The sequence below is a fragment of the Histomonas meleagridis genome (assembly GCF_020186115.1).
Source record: "Histomonas meleagridis strain 2922-C6/04-10x chromosome Unknown contig_104, whole genome shotgun sequence".
Taxonomy (NCBI): Eukaryota; Parabasalia; order Tritrichomonadida; family Dientamoebidae; genus Histomonas; species Histomonas meleagridis.
In genome coordinates, this window is record NW_027150750.1 from 192,680 (window position 1) to 214,304 (window position 21,625).

The following is a 21,625-nucleotide window of genomic DNA, read 5'->3' on the forward strand; positions in this document are numbered from 1 at the left end:
CTCCCAAAACACGAGAACCATTGCAAAAAAAAGCACGCACGCCATTTGCTTCTTGTGGTCAGATTATAAAATTTTGTAAACTCCTAAAAAAAAAAAGATCCCCACAAAATTTTCAATAAAATAACCATTTGAAATGTTGGGCATAATTTAAAAATGTACTGAAAAATTTGCTGAAACAATGACAACACTTTTGCATTACGTCATATGACAGTTTGTAACCTTGAAAAATTCAATAAAGTTTAAACAAACCCTTTCGAACACCAATTAGTCAATTCGTCACTTTTCAAGATCATTCTTGCTGCTTTAATTGCAATAGGAAAATGAATCGTAAAATCGAAATATCATCTTCGGTTTTTTGTTAAAATCAACACATTCTAAAATCTGTGATTTCATTAGATTGAAATTAATCATTTCATTTTATTCTTTTTTTCAAAAGATAAATTTACATAATGTATCAAATGAACTACACCTGGAAATTGGTCTCATAATGCAAATCATCAAAGGCGGATGAAACTTAAAATCGAAGCAATCCGCAACAATTGAGTGCGATATAATCGTTTCGCATTCAATTCATATAAAGTCAAATTTTATATTTTTTACATTTTTATATACACATGTTTTTTCACATTAAATTAACCAATTGCATGAATTCTTTAGTCAGCATATTGCTGCATGAATTTGGTTTGGAAGTCAGTCATTCTTTCGATGCATTCCTTAATCTTTTGTTCAGTTGGCAAGAAAGTCGTCCTAAAGTGATAAGTTCCTTCAACTTGGCCATGGCCTGAGCCAGGAACTACGACAATTCCAGTTGCCTCGAGTAATTTCATACACCAAAATGAATCTGGCTTAAGTTGTTTTCCATGGAAATATGATTTGCTTGCAGCTTCTATTGCTTTCTTTGGAAGATTTAATCGTGGGAAACTATACATTGCACTATTGACAGGTTGGGAATGAATTCCATTAATCTTATTAAGACCCTCAACAAGAATCTTTGACTTCTTTGCAAGTGATGCTATTTCGCCTTTGACTTCACTGTCCCAAATTCGTTTGCATTCGGGTGATTTGGGTGGATTGCAATATGCACTGAAAAGAAGCTGACCAACGCTATTGGACGAAAGATTAATGGAACGAAGTTTGTTAAGTTGATCATAGAACTTTTGATGAACATTGATAGCTTCAAGATATCCTGCACGATGACCACATTCACCCATGAAACCTTTAGAAATGGAATGGAAGGAGAACAATGGGAAGCGTGTGCCCTTTTGCATGCATACTTTCTTAAATGAGACAAATTTATGATTTGGATCATATATGTTATCTTGATATACTTCATCGGCTAAAAGCATAACTTGATGAGCCTCACAGAAGTCAACAATCTTTTCCATGTTGGATTGTGATAATACACGACCAGTTGGATTTCCAGGATTAATAACAACTAATGCACGTGGATCAACTCCTTTGCGCGCTGTTTCCTGATAAGTTTTTTCAAGTTCTTCAACATTAAATTCCCAGCCTTTATCTTCATTGAGATATATTGGAACAAGTTTTCCATTGTAAAGATCAATTGTGGCTGTGTAAAGTGGATATGTTGGGAATGGAAGAAGAATACCAACGTTTGGATCGCTAATGATCATATCAAGAATTGTTTGAACAGCTTGAGATGCACCTTCAGTGAGAAATATATTCTGAGGTTTGCATTCATAGCCATCTCTCCTCTGTATGAAGCGTGCAATGTCTTCACGGACAAGTTGAACGCCTGGGGATGGTGAATAAGCGCCAATATTTGCAGATGCAAGGAATTGTTTAGCTCGTTGGCATACTTCATCAGGAAGTACGCCTTTGTCCATTAACTCAGGGAACTCTACAGCAGCGACAAGTTGCCTTGTAAATGTTAATGACTTTTTACCTACAGCAAAAGGGTTTCCAATGTTACAAGGGATAAAGTCTTTGAAGGGCATCTTTACACCCTTTTTCATTTGCTCGATAAGTTCTCCTTGTTTGATGATAATATCACCACGGACTGCATATTGTGCCTTTATAACTCCCTTCCTTACGATTGAGTCATCAAAAACAAAGTTTTTTGACCTCTCAACAAAGGAGCGAGAGTGGTGTGCAAATGTTGAAGCAAGCATTGCCAGTCAACTGAAAAAAATGTTGAAACACGGCTATTTCAATGGGTGTGAACACGATGCTCTCAAAATCCTTGTCGTTCTTGCTGACTTGCATATAAAAGTGTCATTCCTATTGACATGTTTTGAATTAAAAACTGTACCGTTGGTACTCAACAAAGTCATCGGTTTCAGGGGGTTTTCACACAACAAAGTGAGGTGGAACTGTTGAAAAAGGGATTATTTTTGAATACTTATCGTTTTTTTATGGGTGGTTGTTGCCTGATTTATCGTTCAGATAACTTCCGATAGGTAAAATAAAAGTTGCTTTACCAAAAGCTTTTTTTCACTAGCCAGATATTTTAAGCATATGTTCTTTATACTTTTGCGATCTGCTAATTTTAATTATCTTGTTATTTGAATTTTAATGTGATTATTCTTAAACATTCAAGCTGAAAAGAAAAGGAAGTATAATTTTCATGCAAGAAGCCAATTTTTTTACCTTGACGTGAACCATTTTTTAGTTATTATATTTCTACCCCAATTAATAATTTTTGGAAATATTTCAATTTTTTTTATTTTACTGGAAAATTATTAAATGGTTCCAAAAGGAAATCCAAAAGGCTTGTTCATAGTATGTAAATTTTTCTATTTTATAATGAAATTTTCAAATTTTGACTTTTCTTTTTAGAGCCATTACATATCAAATTAACCAAAACAAAACAATATTTTATTAATCGCCAAACAAAATTACATTTCATGAACGAAAAATAATTACTCATCATCCGAACTTAATATGCACCTCAGAGTTTTGTCCCTTCAGTAATCCTGCCGCCGAAATTGATGTTGTTTTTTCCATGTCTTCGTTCAACATCACCAAATTTTGGAGCTCGTCGACCAACTTCACGTTTTCCGTTTCCAATTTCTTAATGATTTCTTTACTTTCATCAAATCTTGTTTTCAAGAAATTGTAACAAGAATTTGCGGCCTTTGATCTTGCTTTTAACTGTGGTATTTCATTAATTTCTTTTTTCATTGCTTTAATTTTTTCTTCTTTTTCTTTAATTGTTTGTAATAATTTCTCTTTTTCCTTTTGAAGAACTTCACTCTGATGTTTGATGTGTTGTTGACTTAACGAATGATGAATTTGTATTTGTTCTTCAAGCGCTGACTCTAAATAGTTCTTAAGTCGGTCTTCGTTAACACATAACTCAACATATTCACCACTTTTGTCATATGCGATACGTTTCATCTTTGAACCGCTCATTAAGTTCCACGTTTCACGACCATCCGCCGAGTTACAATATGCGTGGCCTGTGTTTTTGAAGTGTAAATAACAATGTTCTTGACAAAATGATCGAGCACATAATAAGCATATAAAAGGTCGGTCAAAAGAATTACATTCTTCACAACAGGTTACTCCAAAGTATGATATTGGCGCATAACGACATATTGGACACTCCCATTGATTCATTCTTGAGGCACATTTGATATGTAATGTATGGCCACATGGAAAAGAAAATAATTGTGACCCTTGAGAATACTGATTGAGGCAAATGGGACAATTGTCAACTGATGGATTTAAGAAATCATTTAAAATGTGAGATAAATGCTTAGAACCAAATGAAAAAGAATGAACATATTCAAAACCTAAGGGATCCATAGAACAGATAGCACATGGATTTTTTCGCATCTTGGTGGTTATTTCAACTGCATCTTTGATTGATTTGGTTTTGACAAGAAGTGCAAATGATGGCGTAAGTTGACCAAGTAGTAAAATGGCACTTGTGGTTGTTTTATAATGTTGAAGAAAATTACAAATATCATAGGGAGAATAATAAAGACGTAAATCGCGAATAAGTATTAAATTGGTAGATGGCTCTTGTGTAAGAAAAATGAGGTTTTTAGTTTTGACATATTTTTCTGGATCGCAAATAGGAAATGTTTGATATATGGCGCTCATAAAATTTTGAAAATTTTCTTTTTTTAGGGTGCCCTGAATTGGGGGTGTTAATATTAATATTAAGTGTATGAAGTCAGCTTAATTATTCATCGTATCCATCACAAAAAAAAATTCTAGCCATGTCTGGATATGCTCGCAGGAGAGTGTAAGAAAAAAATGACTTAATACAACGCAATGATTAAAAAAAATTAAAATTAATTTTTTACTAAATTTTAAATTAAGCCTTAATTCATTTGGTTTCCCAAATGACTAAACAAACAGAATGTTTTAACAGCAGGATCATTTTAGTTTTTTGTTTTTTATTTGTGTGAAATATGTAAAGTAATCAAAAATAAAAATTCAATACATTTTAATCATTATATAATGCAAATAAACGGTTACATTAAACCAATATCAACAAAGAATTTTCTCATTGTTCAAAGGAAATAAAGAATGAATGATGAAACAAAAAATGTAATACTTAACATTCTGATATTATTTTATATTCTTTTAGTTTATATTATCGGATTTTCAGGTTCATATTCACACCGAAATACTTTTTTAGGAAAACTTAACAAAAAATTCCTTAGTATCTTTAATATTGTTGGATTTTCTCTTATTCCACCATTAACATATTTAATTCTTTATATTTGGAATACCTATGTTTATTTCGATATTGTTAATCGAGTTTTAAGTCAATTAACAACATATGAAGATCTTGTTACGAAAATATCTATTATTTGTGTTCCAATTTCTATGATATTCTTTCTTTTAACCATTATTATACCACCAACATATGAAAATAATGAATCAACACAATATTCATATCTTAATTTAAGTTTCATTACGAAACGTAATTTTATCTTTTATATTATTTTTCTTCTTTCTACATTATTCACTTTTACATTTCACTTGGTATTTGTTGTTAAATATTTAATTTGGCGAATTCATTATACACTTAATGAAAAATTCATTGAAAGTGCGCCATTTCACAAATTATTTAAACTCAGTACGATTGTTCTTCTTCGGAATGAACCGGAACTTATGAGTTGTGCACTTCGTTCTCTTCCTATTTGTATTTATCTTTTTGTTCAAATTATTGATCAAATTTATTTGAAAATTCATCACAAAAATAATAAAATGAATAATAAAAATGATTAAATATTTTTTATTTTCTTTTATTCACTTCGTTTCATATGTTCCTTTTGATCAAGGTATGTTTTTTTACTGTGATTTGGAAATAATCAAATGATTATATTTTGCACATTCGAAAAAATTTTACTTTTGAATATTCTTTACTTTAGCTTAAAAAAGATTGTTATCCCTGAATTTTAGATATGTTTCATAAATCATACTAATATTTCGATTAATACTCTTTAGACACGAACATTTAACTATTGAAAGTGTGATGTAAGTAAAAAGTGACATTTCTTGTTTATTGGTCATGGGGCAAATGGAAAACTTATATATCGCTTGTACCATCCTAGGTACAATAATTTTTATCCTTATTTTCTTGAATTACTTCCTTGATGGTAAGGAAGATGAAAACACAAAGGAAGACAAATCAAAAAAACAAAAGAATGAGTAAACCGTTTCTGTTTATAAATAGTTTTGCTTTAGACCAACTACATGATGTTCTTGTAGCCGAAAATATTGGTGTCAATAGTTTTAACAGAAATTCCAATAATTGATGGTCACTGAATAATATTGTTTAACGTAATGAATTTATTTGAGGTGATTAAGTTGCATTAATTTTTATGGAAATTTTGTCATATTATTGGTCAGCAGAAAAGATGTAATTAGTTTGTTGGTAAAAAAATAATAACGATCAAATTACATTTAAATTCATTGTTTTTCAAACAGCCATATGAAAGTTACCCAAAACATTTCCATATTTTCTTTTTAGATAGATTATATTTTATATCTCTTTAGGGATAACATTAATAGGATTCAAAACATTAAGCAACTTGATTTTAATGTTTATAATTTTTTTGTAACAGCAGATGTGTAATTCGTTGGTTGGCTTTATAAAGCGTTTTCATATGAAAATTTTAATGAAATAGATTACTTATATGGGTGAGGTAAATGATACAGTGTACATACGTTTCAAATTATCTGAATCAAAAATGAATCTTTCTCGTGTGTAATTAAAATTTAAGAAGAAAATATTTAGTTAAAGTTTTTTTTTTACTCTTACTCACCAGAATAAAGCTGAGAATTGTTTTGCTTTTAATTTATTTTTCCTTGCACATAATACCAAAATGACTACAACTGATAATTGCTATTAAAAATTGTACAATTGGTGTACATGTACAAAGTATTAAGACCAAATTTTTGCTTATTTCATAACACCCATAAGATAAACTATAAACGTTATAAAATTTGGTAGTTATTCTCATAATATGAAAGTTATTCTTGGTCAACAAACGATGGCGTATATGAATTCAAAAGGAAGATTGTTGAAACTCTTGAATTTATATTACATTACAATAGAAAATGAATTTTGCAAATGTATTCGATTTAGTAAATTCATTGGATTTCGTGAATATACTTATTTGTGTAAATGTGTTTAATTGAGTGAAATACGGCGTTCGGAAATTCTGTAAAAATCCAACATCATAACATATTCCACTCGTACGGAATCAAAGCCGAATGGGCCAAATGTTATCAGTATTTATGGAAAGAATCCGGTCGAGCTGGGTTATAATGGACAGATTGAATATTTATTCAATGGCTTTCAAACAATCGATTTATACTCAATATTAATGAACATTATATTTGCTCAATTTGTGGATCTGAAACTAATTGTTGTTTCAGTAAATCTTATCCCGATGGTGCCATATTCATGTGTAAAGGTATTCATAGGCACAAATCATCGATAAGAACAAAAACAATTGAAAATTTCAAATCCGATTTAAAAACAGCTATTTTATTATATGCTTTTTGGGCGCTCGATATGACGCCATCAATGGCAAAGATGGTTCATCCATCTGTGCTTGAAATTGATACTATTTATGATTATTTTAAAAAATTTCGAAATTTATTCGAGATTGCATATTATAATGATGTAACTCATAACATAAGTGGTCCAAGAAAATTTAAAACGAAAATATCTCGAAAACGATCCATAGGTGTATAGTAAAAATTTAGTGACATTGCTTCTATTATGTGTAGAGTATAAATAATTCAAAAAATCGAATTTAAAATTTTGATCATTCCATGCTGGCAGATGCGCATCTGTAATCTCAAAATGTTCATTTTCAATTATCTGTAAGAACAACATTTCTATGTAGCTAGTCATTCTATATATCAAGCATCAACATGATTCTTTCTCTCCTTTCATGAAAAATCAATAGATCAACTTGATTTACTTATAGAGAAAGATGTACCACTACAAATCGCTTAGCCACACTTATTAACGTAAACTATAAACCTAAGTCTAAACTATATATCAATGTTGAAATGTTTTCAACGTCCAATATCAAGAAAACTAATAACAAAATCATTTCATCATGCTTTCTAATATGTAAAAACTAAAAACTTCTATATTTTTTATAATTAATTGCATGCAATTGGATATCTTTTAGCATAAGTGTGAGGTTTCCTGTTTATATATTCTAGGAAGGTCAATTCACGGTAATAAAAATTAACAATCAAACACTGTGCTTTTTATGCAATAAAATTACATATAATGATACACCATCACTCTTTGATCTTTTATATGTTATAAGCGTAGTGGCAAGTGAAGGAGATGAGTGCAAAAGCTTTTCTTTTCACTGCTTCTTAACGTATGAACGATAAGTTTTTCAATTCATAACGATCATGTTAAATCAATTTTGACAAATTTAATGAGCAAAAAAACAGAGAAAGCAACCCTTTCCAGGCAAATTGGTAGGCTTAAAAGAGATATATCTAATCTTGAACAATCACTGGGGTACTACAAGAAAAGAACCCAGATACTCGAGAAAATAATAGAAGATCATGATCCCACATTACTTCCATCAAGATCTTTTAAGGGTCAAAGGGAGTTCTATGAAGAATATTTGAGGAAATTAAAATCGGTTGACGAGCCCGTAAACAAACCCATACCTTTTGGGGAACAATTATCATTTGAATCACAGAACAATTCCAATCGTTTTCCTAAATCTCGGCAATGGAGTCCCAATGTAATTATATTTTGTTTGATATTAAGAACTCTCGGAAGTTAGTGTTATGACTATCTTCGCTCCGTCATAACATTGCCATGATAACAGACGCTGTACAATCACTTTAGCCAAATTCAAAATTCGTGGAAGGAGTGTTTAACCAAGTGTTCGGAAACAATCCGCATTATCAACCTATTTAGAAAAAGACATAACATTCAGTATTCTGAAAAAGTGGATATTGTTTTGGGTATAGATGCTATGTCAATGGAACCTGTTACAAAAGAAATTTATGATGCAAAGAGAGGGGACAATAATGCATTTTTAATACATTTACAACCTTTATCATGCAAGTATAAATGTCTTCCTTTATATGTGTTACCATACAAGAAGGGCAATGCAGATGAAGATGTCAGAATTCGGCTAAGATATCTTGCTGATTTTTTAGATGCAAATGGTTTCAATGTTCGCTGTATAGCAAGTGACGGTGATTCTGGATACTCTATAATTCATCGCGAACAGTTCAACAAGTGGTGACCTATTTTTAGAAATAAGTAAATTGAAGATGCACTTGGGATTCTGCAGAATGATAGATTGATAATTGGCGACTTCTTACATCTATTGAAAAATGCTAGAAGCAGGATATTGAATGGACAAATCTCAATATGTACAGACGGTAAGCTAGCCTTCACCGCGCTTGATATGGAAAAAGTACTACAGCTTGTAGCTCCATTAACAGACACGTCACCAAAGGGAAGGATGAAGGATCATTATTGTTTGAAGATCTTTACTATGGAAAACTTCTTCCAATTGTTACATTCTAGCCACATTAACATGGCGTTTTACATACTTCCGTATGCTCTATGGTCACATGCTATTCGTAATTCATCGCTGTCACCTCAAACACGACTGGATTATCTTTGTTCTTCACTTGATATTTTTGCATATCATGCAAAAAACTTAGACAGGCTAACACCAAATGTACAACAAGTGAAACGTGGTCATGGTACGCAATATTGTTGTTCACTCAATCAATGCATTCGAATTATGAACATATTGATTGGTGTTTTGAGAGAGTTAAGAGCAAGGTCTGATGATCTGTGTCTGGAAAGATTGGGAACACATAATGTTGAATGTCAGTTTGGTTTAATACGTATTATGTGTCATAACAAACACAGCTGGGAAAAGATTATGAGTGCATTTTCACGTCTCACCTTAATGAATGATTTGACAACTGAGATAGGTCGAAAGATCAACATAAGAACCAGGATGAATGTAGGTGGAGTGAAACTTACTGAAGAGCAGGGCAATGTATTTGAGGAGTCACTCCAAGAGCTAACTATGGAACAAGTGTTTGAGGCTGTTAATGTCGTCATGGAGAGACAAGCTGGAAGTGAAGATATACCATTTGAAACTGCTATTGAGTTATGCCCTGACCTGGCAGAGTTTGTGATGTGGTTGAATAGAATTCACGCTCAGTGGAAGGCGACAGGTGTTAGGTTGGTAGAAACCTACCAAGGAAGTCTAATCAGCAATCGTACAATCTTAGCCAGACTCATTTCATTTTGCGAACATGAGCCTATAAATGATGCAGACCTTGGAGATGAGGATACCAAAGAACAACAATCAGTAAGGTTGGAAGACAATTTGTTTTTTGATACAACCACACCTACCAGAAACGAATAATAAACGACCGTTTAAATTATAAATCGGGAAAATCAAGCATGTTTTTACTCGTTTGAGTAACAAAGACACGATAACAGGAATAATGCTTTTTATAAACAGAATTAGAATATGAATTGAGAGTTGAAGAATAAATAAAAAAAAATAGACAAATTGCGATTCATTATCTTTCAAACCAACGTTGTCATCTATGATATCAACATAACTATCTAACATACTGAGGTACTAGGTGAGATATTGCATGTTCTTTTTTACTTTACAATTCCTTTGGTGGGTTGGACCACGTATCTCATAACCCACTAGGTGGCCTTTGGGGCAATGTTCAGATAGATGAAACATTGATCTCCAAGGCCAAATATAATGTGGGAAGAAATTTAAGTTTATCACAGATGTGGTTCTTTGGATGAATAGATTCTGTAACAGGTCGAGTATTTATTGATTTAGTTGAGAAAAGAAATGCAAATACATTATTTCCGATTATTGAAAAATATGTAAAAATTAATACACATATACACACAGATCAATGGGCAGCTTATAGAAACCTCAATGAGCAAGGCTTTTTTCATTATACAGTAAATCATAAATACAATTTTGTTAATCCAGATACTCATGTTCATACACAAATGATTGAGTGCGTTTGGCACCATCTTAAACAATGGCTTCGATCAAAGAATATCATAAATCGAGATTCATATCTATTATACATTCATGAGTGGTGTTTTCGAAAAAATTTGGTTAATTATTTTGATGATCTTTGGAATTTAATTAGGTTTCAATTTATTAATTAATATAAATAAAATAATATAATCATTAATATTCTAAACTTTAAATTTTGAGTATAATTCTCGTATTTTGTTGTGTTTCTATAAATTTATATTTTGCAAAAGTTTGCTTGACGTTAATATTTAGGATTTAGTAGCATTAGTACATAAATAAATTTTTATAAATCCTCATATATCACAAATGAAGATCTCCAAAGTATTCCATGCTAATTACATAGTATTTTATGTTAATTGCACAGTATCAAATGCATTCAATAATTCCAACATTCCCACAAATTATTTATGGATATATAAACATATTAAATCAGAATTCTAATTTGTTAATTAAAAAATTAACTAAAGAAATTATATTAACAATTTTCAATGTTTTTTTTGAGTATTATCTTGTCCTTGTTTTTGCGATAATTGTTTTAGATGGATCTGATTTGCATGATATACCTTCATTTCAAAATGAAGAAGGAAAATATTTAAATTTTAATGAATTCATTTACAATAAATATGTTAAAGCATCATTTACTCCACATTGTAAACTTTATCGCCTCCATAAACCAAAAAATTATTAAACAATTCAGGAAGTAGAACTTAATTCTGAGGAATCAATAAAATTCGAAGATGTCATCGAATTAAAAATTGTTTGTTTGAAATCTAATAATATATTTTTATTTAAGTTATATATTCAAACCTTAATTCGTTATATTTCTAAACAAAATGTTTATATCCCAATAGATGAAATAGTAAAAACAACAAGACCTTTTACTAATTATTATATAAATTATTTTAATAATAATAAATTTTCAAATAAAGTATTTAATCAAATAGAACAAAATTTTATATAAAATTCAATAAGGTGATTGGAATCATTATTATTATATATAGCACAATAAAAATTTAATACATTTCTATAAAAATAAATAATATTAATATAGAAATACCGTCTGGGAAAATGATTGGAACTCAAAAAATAATAAATGATATTGAAAATAATATTAATGTTACCTTTGAAATAGAATAAAAAATATTAATTTTAATGGTAATATTTTTTATTCAGGTAGTGATACAATAACAAAATATATTTACAATAAATGCAAATACAATTTACAAAATATAAATACAAATAATAAGTACTTATAAAAGTAACATTATTGTTTCTGATTTCTAATGTGATCGTATTCCAAATATTTATGGCGATTCATTTATTTCATATAATAATAACATTCGTTTCGATGATAATCAAGAATTGAATTTTAATCAAAAAACACAACATGAAAGAGAAACACAAAAGACACACGTTTTATGTGAAAACGTTGATTCTTTTCGACTTGATGAAACAAAAGATTTTATATTGACAATTAATCATTTCTTAACATGCAAATTAATCTTGAAAAAGATATGACTAATCAATTGATAAGCGTTTTAATGGCATTATATATATTATATGATAAAGAATTATCTTTAAATATCAAATTTTCATTTTTACAATCTGCGATTGTTTCACTAATAGGATCTGATAATAAATTGATCTGAAATGAAGTTTTCCCATATGATCTTAATGCAGGATTTTTCGAGAATCTTTCATGTGGGTTATTACAAAGTAAAAATGTACAAATAATTTATCTTGCACTTAAAAAACTTATAAATGTTAATTTATTAGATGATATCGGAGATGAATGAATGAAAAGGGCAGGTGATTATATATTTACTCAACACATACATTAACACAATCATATTTATTTAGTAAAACGAATAAGTTTTCTATATCAAATACATTTTCGAAATAAAATTCAATTATTAATTCAGATGTGTTTAGCGAACTATTAATATAACATTATCATTATTGTGTTTAAATAATTGTACAATAACAAAATGACATTTTTCATTTTCTTTGAATTATGCTGCCAATAATTTACAACAATAAATTTGAGAGTGCGTATCAAATCATCAAGGAATATACAAGGAATATCCGCGGATAAATTATAGAAATATTGATAGAATTTAGTCAAAATATTCTGTGTGTTGTGTCAAAATTGTGAATCAATTTTATTTTCATGGATATTCCTCTACCACCACCACCACCAAGCTTATCAGCCTTACACTTTGTATCAGATGAAATCATTGAAATTGAAAAATTATTTTTAAGATTAAACCAAAATAATCTCGAGTCAACAGCTCAGAAAGTATCAAAAATTATGGAAGTTCAGCCAAGCTGTTCTTTGTTTTATGAATTTTATATTACACAGTTTACTTATATGTCGTATTTCACACGAAATATAGATGCAATTCTGTACATTTTATTTTTAAATTTATTATCAAACTCGAAAAATTTAAATCATTCAAAATTACTTCAATTATTAACCATTTATCTCTATCAAATGAATACATATCAAGCAAAATGCCTTCTTAAAGAAATGAATAAACATGAAATGATACCTTCAAAACTAGTTTATTATGTTGAAAACATTATAAATAAAACAAGCTATGAATCTAAAGAAGAAAATCATCTCTTAAACATTCTACGAAATGATAATTTAGAAGAATTACAAGAAATGGCATCACAAAATGGTTTTTATGTTAATCAAATAGTTGATCGACCACTCTACGAAAAATATTCTTTTATATATGAACAAAAAGAAAATATTTTGTTGATTGATTTATGTGCATTTTTTGGATCAATTAATTGTTTTAAATTTTTAATAATGAATGATTCAAATGTTTCACAACACACATTAAAATATGCAATTTCAGGTGGAAATTTAGAAATTGTTCATTTATGTCTACAACATAATTCAGAGTATTGCCCTGTATTAGAAACAGCGATTGAATTTCATCGAAATGAAATTTTTCATTATTTTTATGATGAAAAACTTCTCAAAATTGAAGAAATGAAAAAATTAATTATCAACAAAGATTTAAATGTATTAGGCATATATTGTCTAAAATACATTAATTATGAGATTTTATCATTTTTAGAGAGTGAAGGTTTATCAAAAACAAATCTTTCATTACATACAGCAGCAATAACATTTAACAATCTTCCATTTATATATAGTTTTTATAAAGGTAAAATAATCGATAAAAAACTTCTTGAAGAGCTCCTCAAGAATGGTAACCCTATAGTAGTTAAATGGATCATTAAACAAAAAGAAATTAAAATTGATTATAAAGATGTTATTATACACAATTGTATGTATTAAATATCTATTTGAAATTTCATTAAATTTTTTACGAAAGTTTTTTTATGGGCATCAACTAATAATTATAAACAATTGGTTAAATACTTTATAAAGCAAGGAATTGATATTAATACTAAAGATATTTATTTGTTTTATTTGCTATTTATTTAAACCATTTCGTATTTCTGAATAATATTTGAAAATCATTTAATTTATATAATACAGCACTTATATATTAGCATCTGAAAATTGTAACATAGAAATCGTTAAATTACTTCTTGAGCAAAAAGGAATTGATATTAATGCTAAAGATATTTATTTGTATTATTTCATATTTATTTTAATAATTTAACATTTACTTTGATGATAAAAAATTTATTGTGATCATTTCAAACAGCAATTGAAAATGCAGCTGTTAAAGGTCATCATGAAATCGTCAAATTACTTCTTAAACAAGAAGGAATTGATATTGATAATAAGATTTATTCAAATAATTTACTGTTTTAAAATAATATTAAAAAATTATTCGTTATATTTGAAAAACTACTTATAATAGCATCTAAAAATGGTTATATAGAAATAGTTAAATTATTTTATAAACAAGAAGGAGTGAATATTAATACCAAAGATATATATATGTTTTGTTTTTAATTTATTTAAATAATTTTTTGTTTAATTGTAATATTTGGAAATTATTTAAATTATTTAATACAGCACTTATTAGAGCATCTTGGAATGGTCATACAGAAATAGTTAAATTACTTCTTGAACAAGAAGGAATTGATATTAATGCTAAAAATATTCATTTGTTTTATTTAAAATTTGTTTTAATAATTTTATATATCAAAATAACATTTGGAAATTATTTAAAATATTTGAAACAGCACTTATTTGGGCATTTTCAGAAGGTCATACAGAAATAGTTAAATTACTTCTTGAACAAGAAGGAATTGATATTAATGCTAAAGATGTTTATTTGTTTTGTTTAATATTTATTTTAATAATTTAGAATTTCAAAATAATATTTGGAAATTATTAAAATTATTTAATACAGCACTTATGTTAGCATCTTGGAATGGTCATACAGAAATAGTTAAATTACTTCTTGAACAAGAAGGAATTGATATTAATGCTAAAGATATTTATTTGTTTTATTTAAAATTTATTTTAATAATTTGGAAATTCAAAATAATATTTGGAAATTGTTTAAATTATTTAATACAGTACTTATTTGGGCATCTTTAAATGGTCAAACAGAAATAGTTAAATTACTTCTTGAACAAGAAGGAATTGATATTAATGCTAAAAATATTTATTTGTTATATTTGATATTTATTTTAATAATTTGGTAATTCAAAATAATATTTGGAAATTATTTAAATTATTTAATACAGCACTTATTTTAGCATCTTTAAATGGTCATATAGAAATAGTTAAATTACTTCTTGAACAAGAAGGAATTGATATTAATGCTAAAAATATTCATTTGTTTTATTTAAAATTTGTTTTAATAATTTTATATATCAAAATAATATTTGGAAATTATTTAAATTATTTAGAACAGCACTTATTTTAGCATCTTTAAATGGTCATACAGAAATAGTTAAATTACTTCTTGAACAAGAAGGAATTGATATTAATGCTAAAAATATTCATTTGTTTTATTTAAAATTTATTTTAATAATTTTATGTTTCAAAATAATATTTGAAAATTATTTAATTTGTTTGCAACAGCACCTAAAAATGCTTCTATAAATGGTCATACTGAAATAGTTAAACTACTTTCAGAAAAAAACTCATAAAATTTAATAGGATGAATCATTTCATCAATGGTTGGAAACTTTATTAAATAAACCATCCCTTAAAAAAGAAATTCAATCGTTAATGATTAAGTACATTAAATATGTGATGATATTTTTAATAACTCTAATCTTAATATTATTTTTCCTTATTAATTTCAAGACTTGACATCATTATAATTGTTTACCTACAAGTGCATTGTTATGTAGTCTTGGTTAGTATCAATTGATATTAATGTGTTATTGATTTCCCTATTGATTGAATCTTTATCTATGTATTATTAGCCAAACGGATATTAATACTTATAAGAGCGATTACATTCTTCATCTTGCGCTTACACATGCAGCCAATTCATGTACCTGATTGTGAAAGACTTCCTTTTTCATTCTTAATTGTTATCTTCTTCACTATAACTGTAGTCTTATCTTGTGTAAAGCATAATATCATCTTAGTTAACTTCAATTTGTAGTTCACTACTTGGTGCCTGGGAAATGTCTATTATATCAAAATACCTGAAAGCACATAATCAAAAAAAGTTTTCTTTTGGGAAAGTGTTGTGTTGTATTATAATTCGATATATCATTAATTTAGATCCATCTCCTTTGATAATTACTGCCTGCTATGTTCCACAATGAATGACGAGAAAATAGAATATATTTACAAGTTCTCACAAGACTTACAAATAAGGCTTCAAACTCATTTCTTAAAAGCGATCAGCTGTTTTAATATTTTATGATATCAAACCAAAGCCATTAAACAAAAAAAGCTAAAAGTATTAAGATGAATGTAATAATTGATTGTGATTTACTTAAAAGAATTTCTTGAGGAACTTATTTGTTTCTTTGGAAATGTTATCGACTAATTTATCAACATCTTTTCCAACTTGCTCAATTGTGGATTTTTCGTGCTTAACCTTTTTGCTGCTTTGAACTACCATAATATTTACAGTTGGTGGTACATTATTTGGAAGCAAGATCGGTGTTCCGTTTCCATAATATGTTACCTGCCCGGAAATTTGGTCTTGAACAGGTTGAGCAAAGAAACCATATATTGGGGGAATGTAATACTCCTGAGGATTCATGAGATATACAAACCGTCGGTTTTTTGGTTCGAGGCCACTTTTTTGCCTATTGAAATCAAAAAGTGACTCAATGAAAAAGTTGTTCACCACCGGAAGTTATCAAATTTGTTTTGATCGTGCTTTCTCAATATTGAATTTGATTAATCTGACTAATCGATTAGAACCAAAAAGTGACGGTAATGAAAAAGTGATTTTCTGTATAATTCAGCGACTTTTTGTTAGAACGATAAAATAACCGCAGCAAAAAATTCTGCTTAAATCCGTTTTTACTAAAGAAAAAAAAATTTGTTCATAAGAAAAAATCCGTTATTACATATATTACCAAAAAGGACACCAACCAGCATAATGTCTTACATATCTTGATTGATCTCTTGCAATCGACAATAAAACATCTACTTGCTTATCCACTGTCATAGGCTCTGGAGAAACCTCTTCATTTAAGTCTGTTCCGGACAATTTTTGTGATACTCTACTTAATATAGTATGTTGTACAGCATTACCTACAGCGATATTCTTACTCATGAAAATAGGTTCATGCACGAATATTTCTAGCTGAGCCACCAAAGGGCTTTGATGCTCTCTTAGAACCCATAATATATCTTCACAAGATCTTCTAAATAATCCTTCCACCGTACTTCCATCCAAAGCGTTTTCTATCATTCTTGTCATTCTAAAAGGAACTCTTTCTGGGAACAATTTCCTTGTCGATGCTGCCTCGAAGGAATCACCGAAATCGATGTGTATCACTCTTCCGGTATGTCTTTGTATCATTATATTACTTGGATGACGATCTCCTAAACCAATTACGTAACCAGAGATCGACATCAAAGCAGTTGACGTTGTATAAATGTTATTCCGTTCAAGCCAAGAAGAAGGACCCGGCGATTTTAGCCAAAGGATTTCACGTAATTCATCGGCCGTCGTGTTTTCACTTACTTGTTCGAATGCTTCCATTCTTTGTAACGCAGATAAACTATTAAATATTGTACCGCATTGTTGGAATAATATTTCGGATTCAACTTGTGGATGTGTCCCACGTTGAACTCGATGTTCCGAAATTAATGCTTGAAGTGTATCAGCACCTGTAACCCATGATATTAATCCAGCATTAGGAGCAAATGGTACAATTGCATATTGCTCGATAAGTGTGCCAAGTTCAACTGTATAACGATTAGTCTTTAATAATGAATTAATCAAATAAAAAAATTGCATTATACGTTGATCAAGTCGTAAATCTTCATTACCTTTTAATAAAAACTTCCAATTCTTCCCATCAGTATCAGTCATATATAAACTTCGTGGATGTTGTTGTGTAGCTAAAACATTTAATGATGGATCAATCGACATGATTTTAGGTGAGTCACGTTCGACTGAATACATTCCTGGAATATGTAAAACAAATCCGCGTTTATTAGCTAATTCTTCATTAACATCATATAATGATATTGATGAAAGTCTTCGCATTTTATCATCAAGCTCTACAAATAATGCACGTAATCCATCCCACATATTACGTATGTTTGATGAATTACCATTTTTATATTGCTCAAATGCTGCTCGACATCGTTTTAATGTGGTAGCATAAGTATTAGTAAAATCAGAATCAAATTTACACATTGGTTGATCAAATGAATTAAATTGTTCTTCAAGAATTTGTTTCATAAGTTCATTATTATTATTTTGATGAGCTCTTGAAGCAGAATCAAGTGAAGAAATTAATTTTTCACATTGTGAAATGGCACATTTATGTAAACCATTAATAAGCAATTGTGCATCATTAAATAATTGCGTATGTTTAGAACCTAATGAATTTAAGAAGTCACGCGCAATTTTTGATTTTTGTTTATCTGGAATTAATGATAAAACATTTAAACCATAAACTACAGCTTCAAAATGTTCTTCTGAAAATGAAGATATTAAATCTTGTACAATTCGACAAACATTTTCATCTGGATGTGCTATATGTACAACAATTTGTGGAATGATTTGTATTACAATTGAAGAAGGTAATGATAATATATCATTTGTTAATTCATCAGGTAAAGTTATATATTCAGCATATCTAAAAAATATACTAAACATTTGACATAAATATTCTAATGAACCTGATGGATGTAATCCAGTCGCCTTTAAAAAAGCGGAAAGTGCGTCGATTGTAAACTTCGCACGCATTTCAGGATTATGAGATAAAGCACGTGAAGATGCATAAGCTATACCTGACCAAGATCGATAATCATCACAATTTAATGATAAAGATCTTTCGAATCCATGAATTATCTCTAAAAGTGGAACCGAATTTGGATCTCGAGCTTTATATAATGTATATTGCCAAGTAGCTTGAATTCGTAATATTTTTGCTTGGAATGATACTTCAAGATTAGGATGATTACCTTGGAATAATTCAAACATTTTGGTTAAATCTTCATTTGGTGTATTATCTATCGTTGGATATAAATGTTCAATTAATTGTTTAAACAGTTCAAATGAAGGATTTTCAAATAAATTCGATATCTCTTGTATCATTTTTAATGCAAAAAGTTTGTTGCCACGTGCCCAAGCTACTTTAACTTGTGATAAAAACATTAATGGATGATATTGAATAGAACTTAATCTTGAAACATAAGAATCGATAATTCGCCATTTACGTTCTTTACGTAATACTGAAATCATTTTCAAACATGAATCAATATGTTCTGATGGTGATAATAATAAACTTCGAATTTCAATTAATTTCATCCAGACATCACTTGATTGTGAAAAGTTTTGAAGTTTTTGTTTCCAAATTTTTGGAACTGTTTTTAAATTATTTTTTTTAATTTTTAAAACTTCTTCTAACTCAATTAAATGTTGTGAAAATATCAAATTTAAAGTTGCTTGATTCGCATCAGAACCACCATAAATCGCTCTATTTTCAAGTAATAACGCGAAACCATTTTGTATACAAGTTTTAGCTAAATCATATTGACCAGTTTTAATATAAAACAAAGACTTAAATAATGCGGAATTCTTATTAACTTTATCATCCAAGAATTTAATATAATAATAAACTTTTTCTGTCTCTTGTGAATGATAAAATGCCCACGCAAACCATTGAGCGTTTTCTATCTTTTCTTTATCATTCATTTTCTCAAATAAAGGAGACATTTGTCGAACATTTTCCCATTGTTCTAGTAATGAATAACATCTAATTAAACCAGCTTTATTATTTTGTGATTCATAAATCTCTAAAGCTCTTTCCCATTCACCTAATTCTTCAAGCCATTCACCAGATTTACTTTCTCCGATGATATTACCAGCTATAGCAATCAAACCTCTAGCGGAATGATATCTTCCCATTCCTATATTTAATTTCATCATTTGTTCAATCGCGGCTTTATTTTTAAGATTTTCATGTAAATGTCTTTGTAAGAAAAATAATGATAATGCGCTTAATTTAGCAGCATTTGATAATATATCATCATTAATTAATAATGGACAACTTGCACGATCAAGAGTTTCAGCTAATGATAAAATCATTGAATCAATTATATCATAATTAGTTAAGAAACTTTGGATTACTTTCGAAAATACTTCTTTATCTTTATTACTTGATGGTATCCAACAAGATAAGAAAGCTGCTTGAAATATTTCGATTCTAAAAGAAGCTGATTCTTTAACAAGATTATGACAACTTCTAATCGAAATTAATGGCGAATTAACTACAAGTAAAATAGATAATTCTTCAATCCATTTCCGTGTATTATTAAATACAGGTGTAGGTAAACAATCAAAAACATTACAACTAATAGGTGGTATTTTTATCATATTAAAATTCTTAGTATTAATATGTGGAAATCTTTCTTTCACAAACATTGTTTTCCCTGAATATAAATAATGAAATGATAAATTTCTAATTTCATTTAAATATGGGATTTTTCGTCCATATTTATTAGCAACTTTTTCAAGAAAAGATGTATCTAAATTTCCATATAAACATAAGTTTAATATAAATTCTTCTAATGATGGCGTTATTCCAATAGATAATAAATGAAATGCTAAAGATGAAAGTCGACCAACATAAAATTTACTATTTAAATTTTGGACAATTAATGAAAGACTTTTAAGTATCATTGATGTATTTAAGTTATCCAAAGAACGAATTGTTTGAAATTGTGTTTCAATGTTTTCAATAAACATATCTATACATTGATGTTGAAATAATATTCCGAAAGTTATAAATTTTAACAAATAATTTAAAAATTCTTTACTTGTTACATCCAAATATTTAAGAGAAATTGGATATAAATGACTTGAACATTGTTTAAAATCAACTTTTAATTGAAATGATAATGTAACTAACCATTTCAAACAATTAATATTAACAAAATGTTGTTTCATAATATTAAAAAATAAAGGTAAATAAGGAATCATATGTGAACCACTATAATAAGAAATAATTTCTAAATTATTAAATAAGGAATTAATTCCTTCACCAACATCAATTACAACTATAAAAGCATTTAATATTTGTCCTAAATATCGGACAGCAAATTGTGGCTCATGAGCAAATATTGATGTAATTGCTTCAAATATTACAGGTGTTGGTTCTTTCAAATAACTTGTTAACCTTTCTAATACAAATAAAGTATTTGATTGTGATGACATGAAAGTCATTGGATCAATTGAATTATCATCTCTTTCTGCATGTTGTGTTGTATATCCAAGTGTACCAATAGTACCAATCAAACGTAATATTGCTAATGATATTTGATTATTTGTAGTTTTACTTAACAATCGTAATAATGAAGGTATTAAATCTGGAAAGAATAAATCAATTCGAATCTTAGAATCAAATGTTAATATTAATGAGTTTAATGCACTTAATGCTGATAAATAAACACCTGTCACATGTTTAGATGAAAATGTATATATAAAAAT

The 21,625-nt window shown here is 28.6% G+C and overlaps 3 protein-coding genes across 3 annotated transcripts; 1 reads left to right on the forward strand and 2 right to left on the reverse strand.

Annotated features, from left to right (window-relative positions):
- Positions 1 to 653: 653 nt before the first annotated feature.
- Positions 654 to 2,132, reverse strand: GO595_000538 (aminotransferase, classes I and II family protein; the record flags this gene model as incomplete). Its single annotated transcript, XM_067918609.1, has 1 exon — positions 654 to 2,132. One exon carries the CDS (start codon positions 2,130 to 2,132, stop codon positions 654 to 656), a length of 1,479 nt encoding a protein of 492 aa, XP_067779318.1.
- A 6,894-nt stretch (positions 2,133 to 9,026) lies between these two features.
- On the forward strand, positions 9,027 to 9,878 carry GO595_000539 (uncharacterized protein; the record flags this gene model as incomplete). Its single annotated transcript, XM_067918620.1, has 1 exon — positions 9,027 to 9,878. One exon carries the CDS (start codon positions 9,027 to 9,029, stop codon positions 9,876 to 9,878), a length of 852 nt encoding a protein of 283 aa, XP_067779319.1.
- A 7,148-nt stretch (positions 9,879 to 17,026) lies between these two features.
- On the reverse strand, positions 17,027 to 18,880 carry GO595_000540 (PIKK family atypical protein kinase; the record flags this gene model as incomplete). The annotated part of the gene is made up of 1 exon (XM_067918632.1): positions 17,027 to 18,880. The coding sequence occupies one exon, from the start codon at positions 18,878 to 18,880 to the stop codon at positions 17,027 to 17,029; it is 1,854 nt and encodes a 617-aa protein (XP_067779320.1).
- Positions 18,881 to 21,625: the final 2,745 nt, after the last annotated feature.